Here is a 26,311-nt window from a genome sequence, read left to right as displayed (position 1 = left end):
GTGGACCATCGCCCNGTACAGTTGATTTTGAATGTGCACATTAAAATCGAACAGAGAAACGTTTATACGAATATTTGTGGTGGTAGTTACGCCACATTACTCCCCTCGCAGAATTTTACCTGTGATAGAATTCGATGAACGAATACCACTAGTTGATTCATGCTGTTAATATATTTAGATCATTTTCCCTCCTTATATTATTTCTTCCTTTTTTTAATAGCATTTTGCTCATTATTTTTGTTTATAGCAAGTTCTCTCATTATTTTTTTCTCTCCAATATTGCTTATTGACCCAGAGACTTTATTTACTTCACCGGATTTTTTTTATTTTTTGAGCAGTATATTTTTAAGCAAATCAACTGTTTAATGTGGATCATCCATCAATATTGGCAAGTTCTTATCATGTCCGGGTCACCAATGAGGGGAATTTAATCTTAGACTATGTCAACCTTCATCTATCAAAAGGTAGCTCAAGATAGAATCGAGTTAACATGCCTTATATACTAGTGATTTGGTATTTAATATTTATAGTGGTAGTTACGCCACAGTACTTTTAAGTTTCAAAGTGGGGGTTCTGCATAGCAAAGGTCGCACACTGGTTGCATACGGTTTCAATCAAGATCAATTATCAAGGCACTACCAAGGCAATTATGCATAATTGTTCCGTGATAACCATAAATGTAAATTATGTGCAATGAAATATATCTTAGTAAGTCTCTTAAACCCTGGATACTCGGCAAGAAATTTAATCATATCACAAATATTTAACAGAAGTTCTTATATCAGTTTTGCTAATTTTGATGCTACGATTCTACATCTGTAATCTAATGCTTATGAATTCTATAAAGATAAAAGCGCCTTCTAGATCAAACAACACTCAAGGGGGCAATTCTAGTTTCATAAAAGCATTTTCCTGAGAAACTAACACGTCATTGCGTCATATGGAGAGAAAAGAAAGCATGGAAACCTATCATGGTCTGACTGTATGTAAGAGAACGGATTGAAAACTGAATTTATCTGGTTAACGAGTAGAAAACACGCTTTCTAGTAAAAACATAGTCTAAAGTTACCGATGATCAATTTTATTCATAAATCGTTCCTTTCAATATTAACATAAATCAACTTATACTGAAAATTAAATGCTTCTAAAGATTTTTTAGACAAGTTAAGCAGAAATAAAAAGGTTTTTTTTGTTTTGTTCTCAAAACGAAAACTACATTTAAAAAATTTATTTATCAATTTTTGTTCAAACAATTGCGTTAGTTTCACAAATGCTTTTACTCATTATATTATTTTACAAGGATGTTTAAATTAGTGATAGCAATAGAATAATTAATGTGCCATTTTTAAAAAACATTCTTGTTCTGTTTGTAACTGTTGTCTAGCATGTACTATAAAAGGCTAAACCTACAAACAGAAGTAATAAAAACATATTGTTGCTATATAAATATATATATATATATATACATACATATATAAATATATTTGACTGGCATTCATGGAGGATATCAATCCATGACTCTATTACTTGAGTTATAAGGACAGCTCATTTCAATTTCTGGCATTTAATTCACTCAATGACATCAAATTATTTTTTTATCTTGACCATGATATTTGCTTCAGACACCAAACTTGACCACATCGTCTCAACAGTTAAGGAAGTGGAGATTGAGTTATATCACACAAAGCAACATTTATTTTATAAAATTTGACGTGTATTTCCTCAAATACTTTTATTTTGAAAATTTTTCACCTTGTTCTCATTTTGCAATTACAGTGCGAATTAAAAAAAACAAACCTGCAAGTCAAATAACAATAACTTTTTTTGGAGAATAAAATTCTACAGATGTATCTTTTGAAGATTCTTTGTTATTTAAAATAATATATATATTTCCAATTTTTTCTATCAAATTGTAGAATAGCCTGCCCTTAGAATTCATAAAACAACATTTTTAAAAAATATTTTTACTAAAAGAATATTTACTAAAAGAATATTTTACTAAGTACAGAAATCAAACAATGATTAAGATCATCAAATAATATTGATATTAAAAGCCGAACTATCTTGCTATCAATATAAAATGACACTACGACTCATTAATTTCAACAAACAAATAAATATCAAACATTAGTTTTAAACAAAAGCAAAAATATTTTTTTAATCATGTTGTCTGAAAACAAAAATTTTAAAACAAAGTTTTGATCATTGCATTGCATCCTATGCAAAAATATACACGATGCTGATTGAATCATTTAGACAATTGAGTTATATGCATAATTATTGCAAGACAAAATCATTTGTGGAAGGTCTTTCAATGCAACTGGAGAAGCATTGGATTCAAAATTTCGGATTAACTAGCCAATAAAATGCCCAGAGACAGAGAGCGAAGGGAAGAGATTCCTTCTAAAGGGGGTTCTTCACACAACGGAAAGATTTATGAAAAACTAATTTTATAAAAAAAAAATGTGACAATGATAAAAATGAAAGTGGCAAAAACAATAGTTAAATTGAAATTAATGAATGTTAATGTAAATATATTCTTTCGTCATTCTAAAATGGTAATGATACTTATGGATAAGCTTTACAACTTAAGAAAATACAATTTTTGAAACATATGGATCATAAAACATAGAACAGTTAGATAGCAGCATGTATAGACTGAAGATGAAGCATTATCGCAAGGTGTATCAATTGGAATAGGCTCTGTTTTCGACAGAAGCCATCGCAATCCTCTGTCCCGTGCCTGTTTTTTAAGTTCTATTCCAACAGTATTGCGTACTTTTGTGTTGAATGAATTTAGCCATTCTTTCTGGAAAAAAAAATAAAATTATTAATAGCATATAATGTTATTCCAAATTACTACTCAGAATTTTTAAGGCACAGGTATACAGGGCAGTAGTATAAGTATAATTATTGGTATTCACTGAGAGGTAATCCAACAATGCATGGATTTCCTTTGGTAGCACGATTATTTTTTTAATAACTACTTGGTCCATAACAGTAGCAGAAAAATATTTCGAAAATCTTTTCATCTATCAATGGCACTTATAACTAAATCTTGGACGTATATTGCATACATACATCAATATGTACAAAGACTTTGTTTAATGACATATGGATGCGCTATTAACGCCCAATTGCAATTTCGTCTCAAAAATGTTTTGTATTATAAACAGTTTATGCTCTTCCGTACGAAAGCCAAGACAGATATTCTTACATTATAATGGCTGATGCAAAGTCCGATTAGCTATTCCATAGCAAAGACGCAACATTTTTTTTTAACACCCATTAGAACATCTACACTGAACCATTCATTCCAATATAGAGGCTGAAATTTAGCATAATATTTCTTTTTATTTCCTTGAAAATCACTTTATATGCAAGTGTCAAAAATTTTAATGGTTTTAAAACTAAATGACTTCATTAACAATAAGTCATTTGATTTAACACAAGTTTCAAAGAAATTAAAATCACTACTTCGTTTGATTATAAGATCTTTAATAGTGATGATATCATTAAATCTATTAAACTAAGTAGAATGAGATGGGAGATGGGCCGGGCATGTAGTGAGAATGAGCCCAGAACGAACAGCATTAAGAGTCTTCTGAGGAAGGCCCAGGCTCACAAAGGGCTGTCCTGTTAATGCTCATGATGATTTCTTTTGATTTTACCCTACATTAAAATCGAACAGAGAAATTTTTATATAAAAGCATATTTAATTCACCTAAAAAAGAAACATTTACGGAGGAAACAAGGAGACAACACAGGAAGGGCTTTTTAAATTTCACAAACATTCATCGCAATGAATGAGGGAGCATAAGATTAAATGCGCTTATTAATGATGAGCAATAAAGCGAATTTGAGCATGCATGCTGGTAATAAATTCGGTGATGTAAATATTAACATCTTGAATTCAAAATGAAGAGAGAGTAACAATACCATCTAGATTCTTATCCAAAGTAGAAGTGATCTATGGTAAAAAGATTAGTGAAATATGGATCATTTCCCACTAATAATCAAAAGTGCATATTGCCCCATCACGTGGAAATCAGCATGTATGAATTCATTAGGTTATAAAGATATAAATTAGGGTGCAATAAATTCATCAATCATTCTTTTCAACATTAACTTAATATTTTGAATATTGTTTTCATTTTTTCCCCTACATACATAATAGTTCTTATTGCTTTGTCAAAATTAGTCAAGTATTTTTTTTTTTACTATTATCAGGGATGAGATTGGTCAAAAGGCAAAAAAGCTAAATTTTCTCGACAGTAAATCTTACGTGATTTGTAGCAAAACTATCAGTAACATACTCTCATCCAGTTTCTCTGATGTTATAATGGATTTTTAAATCTCGTAAATAAGAAATGCAATGAACGATATTGAAATTGCGTGAATAAAAATCAGGTAAATACGAGCTATCTAGGGGACGGGTAAAAATGACAAAATATCTTATTTTCTGCTCTTAAAAGCTAAAAGCTGAAATAAGTAGTATGCGGAAGGGTTGGCAGCTACGTAGCTTGAATTTTCTATATATTTTTCGATATTATGTATTATAATCAAATCGGAAATAGATATAATTATTTCATTTCAACAGCTGAGAGAAAAAGCGGAATATATATAGATATAAACTTTAAGAGAATCGAAATTTTTGATAAAAAGGCTGAAATTCGAGAGACAAAAACGAAAAAGGCGGAAATCCGCTAAAAGGCGGAAAAATCTCATCCCTGTATTATGGTTTTTTTAGCACTCTTGAAATAATAATTAATAAATAATAATAAATAAATAACGTTACTTAACTTGAAATAATAGAAAATAAATAACTTTATAAAGCCTGTTTTCTTTCGAACAACCGGGGTTAGCTGTATAAACATATTTCTGTATGCTTTGAGAACATTAATATATAATGTAACCAAAAAAATTTTTTCAATTTTAGGAGAAAAAAAATGCCCTTTCTGCTCTTAGAGTAATTTTTTTTATTTCTAGAAGCAGCACTGGATGTGTTCATTCGCTGGAGACTAAAAACGCTCCGCACAGACCCATAAGGAATAACAACACATAAAAAAATAAAAGAACATCAGAATATTTGAAATACAAAAACAATTAGAACATTGAAACATTAAATCAACAATAGAAATACAAACAGAGAATCAGTCAGTTATTTTAGATAGCTTTTCAGTATTGTACATAGCCTTGCAGGAAATAAAGAATACAATTTAATTTATTTAATGATTGGTAATAAACTTACCTGCTTTGTACTGAGAAGTTGTAAATCAATTAACTTTGGTTCAAAGGGAACGAATGATACAGGTTCAAAGGTATAGAATTTTTCGTTATTGAAACTGTGCTACAAAATAAAATAAAAAAGCATTTTAGTAAATAATGCAATCAGTAGTTGATATGACTACTCCTGCAATCCAAACAAAATTGACTTTATGAGGCACTGGTTTATCACGAGGTTTCGTATAAAGTGGATGTCATTTAGGGTGCTATTTCTTAATATTAAAGTAATAAAAACTTAGCTATCATGTTATTTGCAGAATACTTTTTAAGTAACAAATTGTAAGATGTGCTATTTTGGTAAGCTAACTGCATTTTTCTTTTAGAGTCTTCCCTTAAATAAAATTTTTTTTTATCCTTGTCAAAATTATGTAAAAAAATACTTATATTAGAGATCAAAAATTAATATTACAATGGAGAAAGAAAACAAATATTATCAAAATCTGACAACTTATTAGCTAGGATGATGAAATTCAACCTATTTCATTGTGGTGAATACTAAGGCAATAAAATTCTTTTTTAATATTTTTAATTTCCTTTTTCTCAAGTGGCAGATTTTGATAAGATTATCTTTTCTTTTCTTGCACAATTATCAAACTGGAAATGCTTGATAAGGATTCTAAAAATGTATATTAAAGGTGATGATTACAAATAATTTCGTATAATATATTCATGCAGAGTTTAGCGGTACTTTAATCTTAGGAAATAGAAGTCCAAGATAAGAAGAATGAAAAAAATCTTAGTTTCATTACGTAACTTCACATAAATATTTATTAATAAATGTTATATACATATTACAACTTTTATGTCCACTTTAGTTATCAGAAATAACCTAAATAATTTGAAACAGATATAATTTTGAGAACAACCAAAGATAATTAGGGACTTTGAAGACATAATTATTGAAGCATTAAGCATTTAGGCAAGTTAGTTCACGTTAATTTTAAGAGCACAATAATTTTAAGAGCACGTTCATTTTAATTTTAAAATTAAGATCACTGTTTTATTTTTAGAGCAATTTATACAATATCATTATCTTTAATTTATACTAAATCATTCAGGGATCATCATTCAGGGGAATCATTCAGCGCATAGTGATCTACATTATTATCACTAATAATTTGGCTGATTATAAATTTTAAGTAGATAATTACTATTGTTTCAGACATTCACATGAAATCAGGTCAAATATTTATAAGGTTTTACTATAATTTTATTAATGACTAGCAAAGTGCTAATCTCAAATCTAGAGCCCATTACCATAACATGCACTTACTTTGAATTCAATATCCCAAAACAAGTTGAATTTTTTAGAAACTTAATAGGTATTGACTAGTATGATTTAAGAATAAATTCAACAACACCATTGGTTAATGATAGCAAGGTAAGCATAAGTCATTGCATACTTAATGATGTAGAGTAAAAATTATATATAAAGACAATTCGCCATAACTCCAAGTACGATAACTCGAATATTACTATAACTCGATTTTTTTTATGAGGTCCCGACCCTTTTATCTTCACTTTCATGTTAATTATTCTCGATCACTCGAATTTTACTCCCTTTAACTCGATTTCTTTCGGATCTTTTAAAGCAAGAAAAAAAAACTAGGAGCTGATATTTTGCCCCCTCCTTTGCAACACACGTCTTTCGCACTCTTCATGGAGAAGCTAAAGCTCTCCCTCTTGAAGTATGTNAGATATAAATTTCCTTAAGGGTACAATAAATTCATCAATCATTCTTTTCAACATTAACTTAACATTTTGAATATCGTTTTCATTTTGTTTTTTTCCGTACACACACTTAATTATTATTGTTTTGTCAAAATTAGTCAAGTATTTGCTTTTTATTATTATGCTTTTTTTTTAGCATTCTTGAAATAATGAACTCACGTTATAACGCCTGTTTTCGCTCGAACAAGCGGGGTCGTCGTTATAGCGTGTGTTGGCTGTATAAACATATTTCTGTATGTTTCTGTTTGAGAACATTAATATATAATGTAACCAAAAAAAAATTTCAATTTCAGGAGAAAAAAAATGCCCTTTCTGCTCTTAGAATAAATTTTTTAATTTTTTTTTTAATTTCTAGCAGCAGTTCTTGATGTGTACATCATTCGCTGGAGTGTAAAAACACTCCGCACAGACCCATAAGGAATAACAACACATAAAAGAACATTAAAATACTCAAAATACGAAAACAATTAGAACAATGAAGCATTAATAGAATATCAACAATAGAAATACAAACAGAAAATCAATTAGTTATTTTAGATAGCTTTTTAGTATTATAGATAGCTTTACAGTAAATAAAGTATACAATTTAATTTATTTAATAATTGGTAATAAACTTACCTGCTTTGTACTGAGAAGTTGTAAATCAATCAACTTTGGTTCAAAGGGAACGAATGATACAGGTTCAAAGGTATAGAATTTTTCGTTATTGAAACTGTGCTACAAAATAAAATAAAAAAGCATTTTAGTAAATAATGCAATCAGTAGTTGATATGACTACTCCTGTAATCCAAACGAAATTTACTGGTTTATCACAAGGTTTTTTATAAAGTAGGTGCCATTTAGGATGCTATTTCTTGATATTAAAGTAATAAAAACTTAGCTATCATATTATTTGCAGATTACTTTTTAAGTAACAAATTGTAAGCTGTGTTATTTTGGTAAGCTAACTGCATTTTTCTTTTAGAGTATTTCCTTAAATATAAATTTTTTTTATCCTTGTCAAAATTAAGAAGAAAAAAATACATATATTAGAGATCAAAAATTAATATTAGAATGGAGAAAGAAAATAAATATTATCAAAATCTGACAACTTATTAGCTAGGATGATGAAATTCAACCTATTTAATTGTGGTGAATACTAAGGCCATAAAATTCTATTTTAATATTTCTAATTTCCTTTTCCTCAAGTGACATATTTTGATAAGATTATCCCTTTTTTTTCTTGCACAATTATCAATCTGGAAATGTTTGATAAAGATTCTAAAAATGTATATTAAAGGTGATGATTACAAATCATTTCGTATGATATATTCCCGCAGAGTTTACCGGTACTTTAATCTTAGGAAACAGTAGTCTAAAATAAAAAGTATGAAAAAAATCTTAGTTTTATCATGTAATTTCAAATAAATATTTATTAATAAATTATATATATTACAACTTCTACGTCTATTTTAGTTATCAGAAATAGCCTAAATAATTCGAAACATATATAATTTTTAGAACAACCAAAGGTATTTAGGGACTTTGACGACATAAATTTTGAAGCATTAAGTTTTTTGGCAAGTTAGTTTACGTCAATTCTTCTGTTTCATTTTAAGAGCAATTTATACAATATCATACCATATCATTACCTTTAATTTACACTAAATCATTACCACATTATTATCACTAATAATTTCGCTGATTATAAATTTTAAGTAGATTATCACTATTGTTTCAGACATTCACATTAAATCAGGCCAAATATTCATAAGGTTTTACCATAATTTTATTAGTGACTAGTAAAGTGCTAATTTCAAGTCTAGAGCCCATTACCATAAGATGCACTTACTTTGAATTCAATATCCCAAAACAAATTGAATTATTTTAGAATCTAAGCATCTATTGACTAGTATGATTTGAGAATAAATTTAACAACACCACTGGTTAATGACAGCAAGGTAAGCATAAATCATTGCATACTTAATGATGCAGAGTAAAAAATATATATATATATAGAATGTATATATTCTATATATATAGAATATATAAAGAAAAAAATATTTTCTATTTTCTTAAGTTTTGAAAATTGATCAGCATATAAATAAATAAAAAAAAATTCTGCCCGCAACGAATTAAAAAAAATAAAGTTCACTTCTTAGATCAAATTAAATAAATCATGGAGGAAGTGAATCTAAAACTGTCAAGGAATAGAAAAAAATTATGAAATGTCTATCATCCTTCAGTGTCAGTGATCCTCACGCATTCCGTAATGTAAATCTATCTTCAATAGATGTCTGAAATACACTCGATATTTTAAAATAAACCTTACACTGGTTACAGAAAAGAAATATTCAAAGTGGCAAAAAGTTTTATAAACACTATTGAATTATTTCCTTCAAATTTTGCTAATCAAGAAAATATGTATGTACACTAACATTTCAAAACCTATCCGTAAAATAAAAATGCAGCTCATGTTTAATTGAAATACAAATGCAGTAAAATAAAATATCAATGTAGTAATAAATTTAACTGCAATAGTAGGTATTCAAAGCTTAAATTTGTCACTATTTTTTATCCTAAGTGTTAATTTTTATAAAATAAGCCTCTTTGCAAAATCAAATGTTCTCAGAATAAAAGTGATTTTAGTGTACAGTGGGCACTGTATTGGATCATATAAGTATTGGATTAAATAATACTATTTATCATTATACAGAAATACTCATGCCACCTGTTCTTATCAAGTTACCATTCACACATATGTGTAACTATACATAAAGATGGTTTAATAATAATTCAATGAGTCAAAGACATTTTACATTTACAAGGGAAATCAAACTTTCAGTAAACTCTTTCTAATCAACAAATATATACAATAATGCATCATAAATAAGTCAAAACGATGGGAAAAAAAGTAATTCAGAGCTTTTTCTATTTTGCTTATTTAATATTGACAATTTTGCTAGGTTTGCTTACTCACACGAGTATTAGCATTCACAACTACCATCATCGTTTCTAGTCTTATGCCAAATTTTCCAGCTTCATAATAGCCAGGTTCTGTAGGAGGAATAAAAAATTTATTAATAGATAAAAAAAAGGTTCGAATCTCAAATAAACATCAGAGTGAACTGAAAATAATAAGAAAAGTTTACAATTTGTTAAAAGAAAACAATTTAAGTAAATTATAACACAGACAATTACATCAGTATCAGACTATGGCAAACATGTGATAAGGTTTCTTTAAAAAAAAAAAAACAATAAATTTTAAAATGTTAAAAGTGTGTAACATAAAAACAAAATATATTTTGATCTAATGGTCAGAGTTTAAGTTAATAAGATCTCAGCTTAATGTTTCAAAGGTTCTGTGTATCTTCTGTGTTTCAATGTATCTTAAAATGTTCTAAGTAATTTGAGCAGGGGATAGTTTAAACAATGAAATCAGACACAAAAACGCACTTTCTCTGAATAAATATGTCTTTTTTTTTTAACAGATTTGGATCCTCAAAATTTGTGAAGTATCTACATTTACAATAATGTGATCCTAATAGCATGGTCAGGATTGTGGCAAAAAGTTTGGATCCATTAGTATTAATTTAGTTTTTTTGAGGCCGGGATAGCCTGGTCGGTAGGGCTCTGGGCCCAAGTCCGAGAGTTCATGGGTTCAAACCCCGCCGGCCGAAGTAAAGTGACTTATGCACGTTAAATCTGTCGAGTCGCAAAAGTCCTCCATGTTCCCATAACAGACAAATACCTCTGGGGGAACTGGATTGGAGATCGATCATTCTCTGATTCAGGTCAAAATTATGATTTGTGGATGAATACCTCTGGGATGGGCCCGCCCTATAAACGGGTACGACGTATGGTGCGGCAGAAGTCGAATTCTTGGCCATAGATGGCGTCACTGATAAACAAGAAACGCACACTCTGCCTTAAATTTGCTCGGTTTGACCAAGCAGGCTTGCCCGTGTGGCAAAATGGCATTAAAACAACAACAGTTTTTTGAATATTTTTCCATATCAAAGAAACAAGTTAATGTTAAACTAACATTAAGTGATCAAAAAGTTCAATTGCACTCCTGACTAAATTATTGGGACCATGTTTTCCAGATTGCAGATGCCTCAATATTTTAAGGGCAAAAAATCCAACGATTATTAAGAAAGATTACATTTTTTAATATGATTACATGACTTAATTAGAATAATTAAAGTTAGACCATCAAACATTTAAGTTAGTTAAATACATTAAAATCTGACCATTAAGTCAAAAGTTATTAAAGGAGAAACAAGATGCAAAAAAAAAAAATTTAAAATAATTTAAAAGGGTAATGAATTAGAAAAAAAAACTACCTTAATAACAAAGCTACAAAGTTATTCTGCTAAACTTTCATCAAAATCTACGCATTCAAAATTACTGATTAATTTGCAACAGAAAATGCTAATGAGAAATTAACTATTAGGGACTTGTAATTCCTAACTAGTTTGAAAAAAATTAAAATAGCATTTTTATTACCATCTGACAAAAACATTCCTGGTTCCAAGGAGCTTCCTAATTTTTGTCGTCTTCTACCAATATAAATAGGACCTAGAAAAATCATTTTATTACTTATCTTAATAATAAAATAAATATATGCATTCTACATAATATTTTACATCATAAGAAAATAAAAATAAAAATTTTATTTTTGCATGCTAGATATATTTGGTTTCCCCCCCCCCCATAAGCTTTTATTTCACTTATCTATTTAAATTATTATAACAGTGCTGAAAAAAAAGTACATATGTATCAAGAACAGTTATAGAGTTAGAATATATCATATAGCAGTATTGAAAAAGGTTACCTTCATGCACGCTGAGGAAATATCCAATGCCATGTCCAGTACCGTGCTGATAGTCCAATCCTACATCATAGAGATGTTTTCTTGCTATTATGTCCAAATCTATTCCTAAAATAAAATAAAAATCACTTAGGTATACAATGAGTACTTTCTTTTGACAGTTTATAACATTCAGAAAAATTTAAAATTAAAAAAAAAAAACTTTTCAGCACAATTAAGTATTGCGTACCTTTTGTATTTTCTGGAAAAATAGCAGCCAAGAGGTCAATGGCTCCCATAAGTACTCTGGTGTAAGCTTCCTTAAGTTAAACAATAATAATGAATAATAAATGAATTTATTGAAACAAAAAAATTTAAAAAAACTGAAGAGAAAATTATAATCTACTTGAAACAAAAATATATTTTAATTCATTATGAAAATAGAAAAGAGGGTATGTTTTGAGTGCCCAAAATGCAGTACTGCTTGTCAGCATCATATGAAAATGATGTAGATTTGGCAACTGCTTGAACAGTTATTGTTATAAAACTGTTAAAGAAATGCAAATCTTTCATGCAATTGGTTGATCATGTCAAAACTTTCATGATGTCTCAAAATATTGATCCTTCATTACATTTTTGTCCCGTTATTGCTTTAAATTTCATTTTTGCAAAACTTTCCATATCTTTTAGTAAAAAAAAACAAACCTTAAGACATTTTATTAAAAAATCCTAAACATTTATGCCCTTCAAAAGACTTTAAGAATTGCCTATTTAAACTGTCCAAATCTTTAATTTGTTAATTTAAATTATAATAAATAACCCACTAATTCATTTCAAATTAAAATGCAATCTCCCCTGATTTACCACGTTTGGCCACCACGTTGTCTTTTGTTCTTGCCTTCCATTTTTTTGTTAGAATTATTACATCCTAAGTAATTACAAAACAAAAAATCTAATTTAAAAGAAATAGATGGAAAAAAAATCCAAAAATTTTTCCACAAATTAGTATGTAGTTGATGTGAAGCTATCTGGTTTTTGAAAATGCATATTATTTTCAAAAGGTTTCGAAATATGAGCTATGAGCAATAAATTTCTATACTGTTAACATTACGGCATTAAATACTGTGTGTTATAAAGTAGGAAATTCTCTGGTATTATTAATGAAAAAATTTTCTTCAAAGAGTTTAAAATTTTTATAACACTATTTTTTTAATATAAATTACATATTTTATTTGGGTTTAATCCTAAAATTAAATTACTAGAGTAAAAATAAAAGAAAGTTATGAGTTTCTTACAGAAGACTAGGTAAGATTTTTCTTGTTCTTGCGGACAAGAGAGAATCAGGAAATAAATAATATGGTTATGTAATATTGTATGTATGTATGGTTATGTAATATTGTATGTTATGTAATATTTAAATAAGACACCCGGTGGCTGAGTGGTAGTGCTTCGCTCTCCCGCGCCACAGGTCCTGGGTTCGATCCTCGGGCCGGGTAACGTTGACTCAGCCTTTCATTTCTTCAGTGGGTCGATAAATGAGTACCAAGCATGCTTGGGAACTAAACACTGGGGGTTCTGAGTTCGGTTGAACACCTGACCATAACATCTGCTCCTGCCCCCCAGAGCCCAAGGTAAAAAAAACTGAGATGGGCACAGTAGGCCTTGGCTTTCCATGGGCTGTCGAGCCACTGAGTTCAGTTTAATTAATAAAATATTTACCGCAATCAATGATCACATAATAAAAGAGATTGAAATTTAAAAATGTTTTAACAGAAAGAAAAGAAAGAGACTAATTGTTTTGGTTCTATTACGAATCTAAAATTCAAAAATATCACAAAAGCAAGTGAATTACATGGCCAGTTACCATATAGACAATATAAATTAATAGTGATTAAGTATTGTATAAAATGTTTGACATAAAACATCTTTTTAAATGTGCATGTCTCAGCTGAATTGGTATATTGGAACATTTAATATTTTCAGATGCTTCAGATTTTTCTTTAAATATTTTTATTTATATTTTCCTTTACTGTCACTAATCATGCAAACAAAATTTTTTTTTAAATAAAATATATTACAAAGAAAAGAGAAAAAAAATGATAGAAAATGTCTTTAAAATTCCTTACTATTTCTTCCACAGCTGGTTGACCGAAGTGAAAGGTTCGAGTGATATCTGTAGTACCATCACTAAAAAATACACCATAATACCTTTAGTTAATATAGAAACAAGTTGTAATAGCATAAATACAAATTACTCGTAGAAAGTTGGCATAAATAAAACAAAACATGTGAAATAAGATTAAAAATACATCAATAACTAAAATAATTAGGATCATTAATTTCAAATTCTTGTATGCATCACATAAAAAGCTTCTAAATTAAAACATCAAAAGCCGTGTAGTTCTTTAATGAATTTAAAGCGTTGGCTTTTACGGTTGAGCAAAAACAAAGATCACAGTAAAAATGCAGTTTGCAGGCAGCGCCTTGCCAGAAGCCACCTGAAATGTTTTAAATTTTTCTCAGGGTAATAAAACCTACCCCTTTGCCCAAAGTATCAACACCAGGCCTCTGCTGAATACATTATCGACTGTTTTGATCTCTGTAAAAAAATTTTTCATCATTGATTTTTTATTTATCAACAAATTCTGATCAGACCAGATAAACCTGATCTCGGATTGGATATTAAATAACAACAAAAGACAACTACCTTTTATTTAAATGATAGTCACTTATTTTCTTTTCACTTTATCAAAGTTTTAAATTTTTAATAAACAATTGTCATAAATTTAGCAGCATTAAAAAAAACTGCATAAAAACTTCATGTGCTACTAAAACAAGTATAAAAAACATAATATATCTATTTTGATATATCTAGTAGTAACTATTTCTCAATAAAAAAGGGTCAAGGAAGCATCCCTCAGGATGATCTGAAGACATGCAAACAGAATTTTGATCTTCTGCAGAACAGATGGCACCCCCACTTCGGTAACACAATGACCTGTGAGCAAAATCAAGCACTTTACAGTACAACAGTTGATCTTCTGCAGAAGAGATGGCACCCCCACTTCGATAATACAATGACCTGTGAGCAAAATCAAGTACTTCACAGTACAACAGTTTAACGAGGACCCATACCGCACACCCTCAGTCCTCTCGGCTGATCAAAGTGGCCACCCACCCACACACTGACTGCAGCCAGTGATGCTTGACTTCGGTGATTTGATGGGAACCGTGTCTTAACGATCAGTTCACTGCAGGACTGAAATGACTTGTATGAGCATGAAAATGAGAAGTTATAAGCAGAGATGTCCACTGTTCAAATAAGACTTTCAATTAATAACTTAACACACAAAACAAGTAAAACAATTTCCAAAGTATGTAAACTTCCTTAAAAAAAGCACATTGAAAATATGAAGATAAAAATTTTACTCACTAGTATTGTCCACCAGTGTCTAAAAGGTAAAGATGTTTTGTATTGATGTTTCGATTGGTTAAAACTTGAGGTTTGTAATGAATTATAGCAGCATTGGAACCAAAGGCAGATATTGTTTCAAAACTGTCACCTTGGTTTGATTCCTGTTCTCTAAAAATTGAAATTAAATAACATAAATCAATAATATAAAATGTAAATATTAAAATAGTCAATATTTACCTACCGTCTGAATTTCGATAATGCTTTAGAAGCTTTTATCTCATCCCAGTGTTTACCTCCTTTCACTTGATTCTCAAGCATAGCAATAAAATCTACTATTGCTACTGAGTCTTTTAACTAAAATATAAGTAAAACGAATAATTTATTAATTCAGAAACATTGAAAAAATAATAATTGTTTTTGGTTAATTTTGAATAATAAAATTGAGATTCATTAACTTTAACAAAATATAAAGCTTGCTATACAATGCTATTAGAGTGGATAAAAACTTTAAAGGCTTTCTTGTGATTATTTTATAAATATGTTACCAGCAAAGTATGAAATCCGGCATTCTAAAGAATGCCTAGGCATTGCATATAATGCCTAAAACTAGCCGGCAATGTATGATATAATTTATATTTCACACATTTCCTAGGCATTCCATAGAATGCTAAATGAGAAACAAGCAAAGTATAAAAGACATCTCCGATTCATTTCAAATATCACGTGACAAGGCACGTGACTTTTAGCGCGCATCTCTAGTTCAGAATTTGTCAGTTGCACTTTGCGGTTTGTATGGGAGAGTCAAGTAATCTTAATAAAAAAGGCATAAATTATACTTTGTACAACTTTAATTTTTCTTTATGCATTTTGCATAAATTGTTTTTAATGACACTCTCATTATTTTTTCAGAATAACATTTTTATTTTTGAGAAATGCACATTATTTACATAATAACCTCATCAGTATGTTTTTTTCANCCTAGGGAAAGTATGTAATGCTTCTCATATTTCATACCTTGCCAAAAAACATCCAGCATTACAATGCCTAGAAATAGAAGTTTCATACTTTGATGGCAACATATATATAAAAAAATTTTATAAAAACTTATCGAGAAAATGATTTATACAATTATTTTTCATGAATAATATTTTAAGTGTTTTTTCATTTAATTAGAAAAAATTATATTGCAGTCAAACTCTATATAATCGATATTAAAATGAGGTTTAAATTTTAAGCTTTTAAATTACTGAGGTGAGGTAAAAGCAAACTTTCAATAACATGTTCCAAAAAAAAGCATTATGTAAACATTAAATTTCTTTAGCTTAGAAAAGCTTTCATTAAATATATCAATATAGTACTGAGAAAAATTGTATTTTAGAACAAAATTTTTTTAATTTGTACATTTTTTAACAATATTTACAGGTTCTCTTTTTGTATTTTAATAAAGTATATCATGAGAACACTGTTTTAGGAAAACAATTATACAAGAACAGTTTGGAAACAAGTGAATAAAGCAGACTTACAGTTAACAATTTGTAAATGCAAAAAGTAAATAATTTTAAAAAACATAACAGCAGACTAGTTTAAAACTAACTCCTATTTTCAAAACTAAATAAATATATTAAGAATAAGAATGCAGTTTTATAATTAATCAAATGAACTAAATATTATTTAGTAGTTGTAGTATTCAGGAGATACCAGTGATCCCCTACCTTCACAATTAAACAAGATTAAGACAATTAAAAATTCTACTTTTATTTTTAGTCTCCAGATTTTATAAATATTAATAAAACTTTTTATGTAGGTATTTAAATTTTGTAGAAAGTTAGCTTAGGCATGGATAAATCTTTCCAATTTTTTTTTTTACTAAAATTATTATTATTTTACAAATAGAGCATCTAAAGATGAATATCTGTTTGAAATAATCTTTCTTAGTTTGATGACATAACAATGATTTTATTCATATTTATTAAAATCCTCAAGATGTAAAAACAAATGTTAGGTAAAATACAATATCAAACATGCTTTACAAGTGAAAGAAATGGAATTTCCCTTCTGCAGTTTCTTCCATGATCATAAATGGGAATTCAATTCTAGATGACAAAAACTAAATTGATGATTTACTTACAGCTGCCCTTTTCATTCCAGCTAATTCAACAGGGTTTTTAACAACTTTCAGAGTAGATAAAGGAGGTGATTCATCACTGAGAACCCTTTTATCCTTGAAAGAAAGTTAAGCATACAGTATAATATAATTAAATTCAAGTCAAGCAAAGCAATTAAAGAAGTTTCATGCAGGAATTAAGAAATATCAGCAAGAAAACTACAGCAACAGTAAAAAGCTATTTAGAAAAAAGGAATTTTTTTTGTAAAGAAACATGCTATGGATTTAATAATTTGAAAGCAAATTTCAAGTTTAACAAAAACAGTTGATCACAACATGCTTTTAAATAAAAAATTTCACATTCTACTGATGCAAAAGGGATACGACTACATGGCATAATTATATAGTATATAATTAAACAACTGTGCAAGAAAAATAGTAATTAAAATATCAAAAGTACATAAATAAGCATTCAAAATTAGTATTATAATGAGCCAGCGGCAGTTGACTATGGGCATCCATCTTTGGGAAATGCTAAATAATAAAAACAAGGCTAGATAGCAAAGTAGCAAAAAACTGTTTAAATTTACATTTAAACAGTTTTATAATGAAATACAGGGTGGCCATAATTAAAGTAGAGGTGTTAATAGCTCTCTACTTTTTTTTGTTATGCAGAGGGTTATATCATTATATTAGAGAATTTATTATGTTTCCTCTACCTTTCTGTAGAGCAAGAAAACTGCTGAAACATACTCAACCAAATTTCCTATCACGCTATTGCAAATGCTGAAAATGTATAATTTAGAACAGGGAATTTTTAAGAGGAATAAAAAAAGTTTGCTACAACAAACATATGAAATTAAATTTTCTATGTATTTTCACATTGATATCAAATTTTATTCAGCCGAAACATATAAAAGTTCCGCACTGTGACAGAGAAAGCATCAGGTTTGTGCCATGAAGTAAGTGAAGAATTTTACCTTGCTTGACCCTAACAGAGAAAGTTGAATGTTAATGCTTCAAATCAACCGGAAAAAAACTCAGTGCTTTCTACAAAAAATATGTAAGTAGTTAATTGAAGTAGGACAACCATTCAAATAGCCTTGGTTTTGTACTTAAGCATTGCATATAAATGCTAAATTGTGATACAGTTGCTATTGTGTTATATAAAGAGCAAGTGTTAAATACAACTGTGGATCGAAACGGAATGCTCCAATTGAAATGCGTGTAAAATGTTAATGTTCTGTACTTGCTATGCTTAAACTTGCTTTACACCAAAAATTATCTTACATGATCCCTAGTGGAAAAACTGAACTATTTTTTCTTTTAAATAAGTAATCTAGTTTTTAACTGTTAAATAATTATTAGATGAGAATTTCATTTCTCTTTAAACTGAAATTCCAATAGTTTAAATAGTATCTACTGCAAATTAGGTTGGTTCAGCAGTTTTCTTGTTATCATGCTTTTAGCACCATTCCCTTAATACCAACCATTATGTTGCCAGAGCTTCTAAAATCAAAAATAGTTCTATGCCTAAAAGTGGAATAATAGCAACTATTATAAATAAAATTGAAACACATTATATTTTACTGTCCCATTCAAAAAATTTTTATGACCAAGTTAAAAAATTAAGAGAACGAAAAGTAGCTCCGATAATAAAACTATAATTTAGAAAAAGGTAAAAAAATTAAACTTTTCAGTTTTAAAGTTGAGGCCTAAAAAGTGGTTGAATCCAAAAAAAAAAAATTATCAGACTAACCTCAGGTACTAAATTTACAACTGCATAACTTGAAGAAGAAGATACTAAAAGTTTTTTGCTTTCATTTATCATCTTTTTCATATCCTGGAATGCTTGATTGTACTCCTCTATCTACAAGTAAATTTAAATGATCATCAAAAAAGTAAAATATAATTCAAAACAAACATTTTCATTAATTTAGAAGAATCAAGCATTAATTTTCGTGCTTGTAAAACATAAATTTTATCTATATTGAAATGCTTTAAATTCTATCTTTATCAGAAATATAGCAATTTTTTTTTCAAAGATTAAAAGTACTTCTTGTTTTGGAGAGAAATGTAAAAACAGTGACCGATTTTTGCAAGGTAAAATTTTTTTTTTTATGCTCAATACTTCATACCATCATGATAGGTTCTGTTTTTCATTAATTTAAGTCATTCTGGCTGTTTTACAAAATTGTTATCATTCCTCAAATTTCTGAGCACCCTGATTTGCTCTTGTATTGATGCCTTTGGCTAAGACTAAAATGTGATTTCCCATGGTTTGTTTTTAACTTTGTCCACATAAATGTAAAGTTTTCAACTATTTTGCCTTCCCCTTATTAGACTAAAATGCATGGGACAAAAAATGTTAAAAAAAAATACCTAAGTAATATTTTTAGCAGCTTTACTATTCAATGGTCAAAGTTCAGCAAATTTCATCAGAAAAACTTATGATTGTAATCTCTATCAGGATTAGTCTGCATGTCAATTGAATTGACTTTTTAAGGACTATTCATTTCAAGCTCTCTTTCCATGATTTTAATCATATTTGGCATAATTTGCATGATCAAAGATACACGTTAATAGTTTTCTTAGTAATATTGCTAATTTTTTTTTGGGCTTCACACATCATTTAGTGTTTACCACAATAACCAAGACATATGTATGACGACCAATATTAAACATAGTCTTCTCTATTACACATATTCCTTTGTCTGTTACATATATATACGAAAAAAAGGTAAATTATATGAAGTTACCAAACTCTTTCCTTATTTTTTTATATTTCAAAGAAAGCTTATTGAGAAATGCAAATTAGTACTTGAACACACTGAGATTCCTCTGTGCTCTTTGGACACAAGTGTTGCTGCACCTCTGGTGTAACTTTCAGTTTCTTTACATAAATTCTATAAAAAAAAGACAAATTAATAAGCAATATTTGAGCTTTTCCACAAGAAACAGTTATCACGACTTACTTTGTTTTTGCAATTGAAACAAAGGCATAAGCTTTGAACACTGGAGTATATGGCACATCACGACCTCTAAGGTTAAACAACCCTGCAAATTAATAGGGAAAAATTAACTAAAAAACTGTTATTTTTCAACTAAACAACACAAGATATGATTACATTTTCTTATCAGGTTGCCATGGAAGCAATTTATAATACTTAAAGGTTTGTTTTGCCAGATATTTTTAAATTTCTTTATCTTTGAATTAAATGATAATGCATGCAAATATGATGCATAAAACAGGACACTAATCTTCTTACAATTAATATACATTATTTAGCTACAAACATGCGTTAAAGATTATTTAAATAATTTGTATGAAATATTTTTTTAAAAAAGGAAGAAACTAAAAAGATTTTAAGTTTATTGCACTTTTAGATGTACACTGATAAAAAATTTTCTATGAAAATGCTACAAAAGAAACCACTACAAAATTGAATCACAAATAAATGACATTTACTGAAATAATCATGTATAATGACAGATTTTCATAAAACTATAAAAAAAAATTGCATAACTATTCTACTTTTTTTTATTAACCACAACAAAAATATATGAATAAAACTTAAATTTTCTATTTTCCTAAATCTTCCTTTAAGTCCTGTCAATATAGAATTTTTAAAATGGTTTTGCGTATTAAAAATTAACATTTTTTAACAACAAATATAATTTTTTTTTAAAAATTAAAACAAATGTGCATTTTTTATTCTTTTTTAAAGCTCACTATGACTGAAACTTTTTATTAAAAACTGGTTAATTGAAGAGAGAAAAAAAACATGCGAAAAAAAAAGATATAGAAAGTAACTAGTTAATAACATATGTAAAAATTCCATACATCAATAAAAATGTTAAAATAGACTTGTACAAAAAAGTTATTAAAGTGCTATTTCAATCTTGCCCCAACCCCCATTTTTCTTTTAACAATAATATGAACAGTTTTAAATTCGAAATATCATTTCTCACATATAATTTCATGATACATTTTTAAAAAGTAGTATTTTTTATAAAACAAATTAAAATTCATCAATAAACAAATAATGAGAGACAAAAAAAAAAAAAAAGGAAACTTGCAAGCAATCTCATCTAATACAGATATAGTTCCATTTTTTTTAACAATAAGATGAATAGTTTTAAATTCGAAATATCATTTCTCACATATAATTTCATTATACATTTTTAAAAAGTAGTATTTTCCATCAAATAAATTAAAATTTATCAATAAACAAATAATAAGAGACAAAAAAAGGAAACTTGCAAGCAATCTCATCTAATGCAGATAATATAGTTCCATTTTTTTAAACAATAAGATGAATAGTTTTAAATTCGAAATATCATTTCTCACATATAATTTCATTATAAATTTTTAAAAAGTAGTATTTTCTATCAAATAAATTAAAATTTATCAATAAGCAAATAATGATGGAAAAAAAAGGAAACTTGCAAGCAATCTCATCTAATGCAGATATTATAGTTCCTTCAACATTTTTAGCATTCAAAATTTTTAACAGTTCTTTCATCTTATCCTCCCATGATTTTCCTGGGGAAAGAAAAAACACATTCATGAGTGAGAAGAGAGAAGAAAATTGTTATTAAAATATCACATTTTTGAAAGTTTTTTAGTTTATACAATTAGCAATTGAATAGAATTATGCTTAACAAAATTAACAACTACGTATATCAATGATAGTTATGTAATCACTGTTGACATTCGTATGCAAAATACAGGTTTTCTTTCACGACAAACATTATTCATTGTTACAACAAAACTCCAGATGATGTATTAGTATAAAAATGCAGTCACTCGACAATGCAGGTAGTTTCATGGAGTATTACAGTTTACAGCTCCCATACAGTCAAACAAATTATAACAATAAACATGTTGAAAATTATAATTTAAGATGCATCAACTGTCATTCCAACTTTTAACAATCAGAGTTCCATTCATTCAATTAAAAAAAATATTTAAAATTTTTTTTTATGGAACACAATTCATTTTTTTCAATGGCACTGATTTTTTATACCTTGCGAGCAGGACAGTCTTTACAATTAGTTCTATCAGTTGGGAGGATTTCTGATGACCTTTTAAAAATCTTCTTCTAAGCAATCTATTTCTTAACCCCTTCATTATTGCTCTCTTGAAAATGAAGAAGTGAGGTTTAGCTCTCTATTTCCTGCTCACATGATATTTCCGGACTGGAGTGTTCAGTAGTAACGCGCCAATAAGAATAAAACTAATTCATTTCCTCTACCCAGAAAACATTTTATTTCCTACTTTACACACCAGATGGCAGTACCAGGATATTTTCAAAATAATTGTAGATAGTTTATTTTAAACTAGATGTCAGCACTAATCAAATAAGTGTATAATTTTCAGGGGTAAAAAAAAATAGGCACTTTTATGACCGTTTTCTTGAAAATTGACCGATTGTTAAGGGGTTAATCTCCTATTTGGTCTTTCTGTTTTTGGGTGCAGTGAAACCTGTCAGGTTGACCACCTTTGAATGTTGGCTACTTGTCTGAGTTGATCTCTACTGTCAAGAACTGAATTTATCATACATATTTAATGGGAGTTAAAACCTTTGAAACCTGATCACCTACCTATTGTATATCAATAAACCACAAGCTATCAACTTACACATGTTCTACTGTAACAATATATTAGCCAAAGGACAGCTTATAAATTGGGTCAGTAACATTTTTTGTATAAATGTGACGCAGCCATCTTATTTTGTAAGATTCAATAACTGTAAAGATAAATTTTATTAACTAAATTTTGGTGTATAACTCCTGATTGTACCAAACTTGCCATATGTCATTCATTTTCACAGCTTTGAAGATGTCCCAAAGTACTCTTATTTCAAAAATCAGTAATTTTCATTAGTTCATATTATAGATACTGCCATAAAGTAATTCAAGTTCTATTTTTTTTTAATCCTTCATATTTTATTTGTTTATAATAGAAGGAACCTAATTTTTTTAGAGAAACATAAGTTTATTATATGCTAACATATATTTTGTGCTCAACAATTTGTCCACACTTTTTATCAAGCTATAAAAATATACAATATAATTATATATTTGAGAGCTACTACAGTGCATGCAAATTTAACAAATGTGGTAAGGAACAAGTAATAATAATAAATAAACTTTCAGTTGAAGTAATTTTTCCCTACATTGTTTCCATGCATTCTAATTTTGCTTTTTTAATTATTTATTTAAACTATATTTTAGTAATGTGGGTAACCTGAATATATAATAAAACAAATTGTTTAGTTTGCTCAGTATTCTATTTTCCAGCTTTTGTACTGTGAAATTCCACATTCAATTACAAAAGCATGATTTTTTTTAAATAGCCCAAACTTGATAAAACTAAATAACCAAAACTAATAGCCAGAACTCAAGTCATACTAAAGTTTAAAACACAAAAAATTTTCTTACATCAATTAATTTATTTACAATAAAAAGGAAATACTATATATATATATATATATATATATATGAATATNAGCCCATTGTTATAGATGGAGGGTGGTCATAATGTAATGTCTCTTCGGTGTATATATACGTATATAAAATAAAAAATACAATTTATAGTATAATAATTTAATATACAGGCATTAGTAATTTAATAGTTTTTACCAACACCTATTTTGCCACCAGTCATTTGCACACTTGTATGTGGAAGCAGCTGCATTATTTTTGCTATCTATTAAAAAGTATATTTCAACTTATATTCGAATGCATGTTTTAGCTGAGGCAAATGAAGAATAAAAACATAATAGTAATTTTCATAAATGCATAAGCATTACCAGCATACTTTATGTCATGCACAGTAATATGAGCAACAGACTCTGGTGTCCTTCCCTGAGGAATATCCCAGATATCATCAATCAGATTGCTGTTATCATTTGCTAGTGAAATGTTCGATCGTTTCAGCACACTTTCCAAAAACATCCACTGAAATAAACAAGTAAATCGGTTTTCATATAACGTTTTTCAAAACTGAGAAAGAGAACTAGTGTAGGCCATTTTGAAAGATTTACCAAAAAAATAAAAAAATAAAAGATTGATCATAAAACATATTAAGTATTTTTCTTTAATTAAAACTCGAATATTTATTTTCATTTTAAATAATGCATAAGCTAATTTGGATGTATTTCTTTTTATATGTTCACACAAGCCCCATAATATAAGGTTAATGAAGACAAGTCATAAAATGGATCGTTAAAAAAAGCAAATAACTCCGAAATTGAACTAATTTTAATTTAAAAACTCAGTTTTAAATAAATAATGCAATTTTAACAATATATAGTTTAATAAATGCTAAAGTATAATAAAAATTAATTTGTTATAACAATTGAACTAGATATCAACTACGTAAAAAACTGTTTTTAAGAAATAAGCTATTTTATTATAAGTCTAAAATTAAAATATACAGCGTCATGAACGGACTATGTCCGGTCCCGGTCTCATAATATTGAGTAAAAGCTTCACGACTGGACATTCTACCTATCTGTAAAACTTGACTGAACCCACTTTTTTGGAACTCACTCTTTTATTTTTTGCATTATGCAGTTTTGGTTTATATTCTAAACAAGGATGCAATATTGAACCACCAAAGAAGAATTTTTTTTTTTATTAATTAAGTTGAATTTGGTTTTTATTTAATAAAATAACATTAAAAATTTTCAGAAATATACATTTATTTGTAATGAAAAAATTTATTTGCTATCGATGCTATCAATAAAAAAAAAAAAGATGCGTTAAAGCATCAGATTTTTCTTAATTTTTTCACAGTGCAAAGTTATTTCAACAAATAAAATTTACATTCAACAAGAATTCAACAAACTAAAGCCTGAAATGGAAAAAAAAAGTAAATATATTAAGTACTTGACAGAATTATTCTAATTTAGCAAACAGATACCCCAATGAATGATGTGTTAAGAATAAACCTACACTATCCCAAACAGACCAATATTGACACGTCCACAGTATCCTACCTATCTATGTCTCTATATTAGCCCCATGGAGTTATTTATTTGCTTAAGCTCATTGTATATTAATTATAAAAACAAATCAATAATATATATTAAAATAAATATTAAAATATATTATAAGCATATTTATTTAGAGCATAATGTCTATGATCTATGATATTCAAAAACAATGAATAAAAATAGTCTAAAATATCAATTAAAAAAATTAAGAATTTACTTTTTCACCATTATTCTTTTATTTTGGTGTTTAACAATCAAGACTGATGTCATACAACTGGGCATATAAAAGTGTAACATACCCTAGCAAGTGTTGATATCTATTAATATAGATTAATCTTTAGTTTCGTGGTCAAATCTATGTGTTTCAGTTATTGTCTTAGGGTTAACTACAACAGGTTTTAATCACATACAATGGTCATTTCTCCCCCCCCCCCAAAAAAAAAGTATTCTATAACAACATGTCCTTACTGAGTTAGATTCAAAATTACAAAGTTTAACAATTTGAGAGTAAATTCCTTTTAGGTCATTGTCAAATGACGAGAGTAGATATAGCTTAGTTTTAATAACATTTACAATCAACAGAAGTTACTAATCTAACTACTAAATTAATTGTTAACATTGTTTTTTTATTTTTTTATTTGTGCTTGTTTGGTCGAATGTGGAGTCTGTTTTAGAGAGAAAAGTTATTGATTGCTACATCACATTGCTTCTTTTTATCTCATGGCTTGAGATTCCCACATATTTTTAAATCAGATGTAATTCTAGTAGTTTACTATTGATAAGGTGTGTTAGCATTGTCTTTACATAAATTATGTAAGAGTTTGAATAGAGCTGTCACTTGTACTTCAATGCTAATATGAATGCTTGTTATAAAATGTTTTGTTCTAAACTCTGATTTTTGTTATCAAATTATACACTTCATCATGTTTCATTCATTATGTTACATTTTTTATGTTCGTCGTGTAATTTCTTCGCTA

General features: G+C 28.2%; 1 protein-coding gene across 4 annotated transcripts in view; it reads right to left on the bottom strand.

Annotated features, from left to right (window-relative positions):
- Positions 1–1,717: 1,717 nt before the first annotated feature.
- The window catches only part of LOC107446164 (xaa-Pro aminopeptidase 1), a 58,859-nt gene continuing 34,265 nt past the window's right edge, over positions 1,718–26,311 (bottom strand). The window contains exons 6-20 of one of the 4 annotated variants that reach the window (XM_043039350.2): positions 24,147–24,294; positions 21,779–21,874; positions 20,304–20,385; positions 20,150–20,234; positions 19,088–19,198; positions 17,353–17,445; positions 15,466–15,578; positions 15,243–15,392; positions 13,936–13,996; positions 12,060–12,129; positions 11,834–11,938; positions 11,506–11,577; positions 9,977–10,053; positions 7,636–7,734; positions 1,718–2,809 (exon numbers count right to left, since the gene is read on the bottom strand). In XM_043039350.2, coding sequence (XP_042895284.1) covers positions 2,582–2,809; positions 7,636–7,734; positions 9,977–10,053; positions 11,506–11,577; positions 11,834–11,938; positions 12,060–12,129; positions 13,936–13,996; positions 15,243–15,392; positions 15,466–15,578; positions 17,353–17,445; positions 19,088–19,198; positions 20,150–20,234; positions 20,304–20,385; positions 21,779–21,874; positions 24,147–24,294 — 1,590 coding nt within the window. In that variant the 3' untranslated portion in view covers positions 1,718–2,581. Of the gene's footprint in view, positions 2,810–5,251; positions 5,351–7,635; positions 7,735–9,976; positions 10,054–11,505; positions 11,578–11,833; positions 11,939–12,059; positions 12,130–13,935; positions 13,997–15,242; positions 15,393–15,465; positions 15,579–17,352; positions 17,446–19,087; positions 19,199–20,149; positions 20,235–20,303; positions 20,386–21,778; positions 21,875–24,146; positions 24,295–26,311 lie in introns of those variants that run through there. The other 3 variants (XM_043039351.2, XM_071183646.1, XM_043039352.2) reach the window with 3 other exon arrangements.

Source organism: Parasteatoda tepidariorum, chromosome 7 (genome assembly GCF_043381705.1).
Source record: "Parasteatoda tepidariorum isolate YZ-2023 chromosome 7, CAS_Ptep_4.0, whole genome shotgun sequence".
NCBI lineage: Eukaryota > Metazoa > Arthropoda > Arachnida > Araneae > Theridiidae > Parasteatoda > Parasteatoda tepidariorum.
This window is presented reverse-complemented; position numbering and strand designations above follow the sequence as displayed.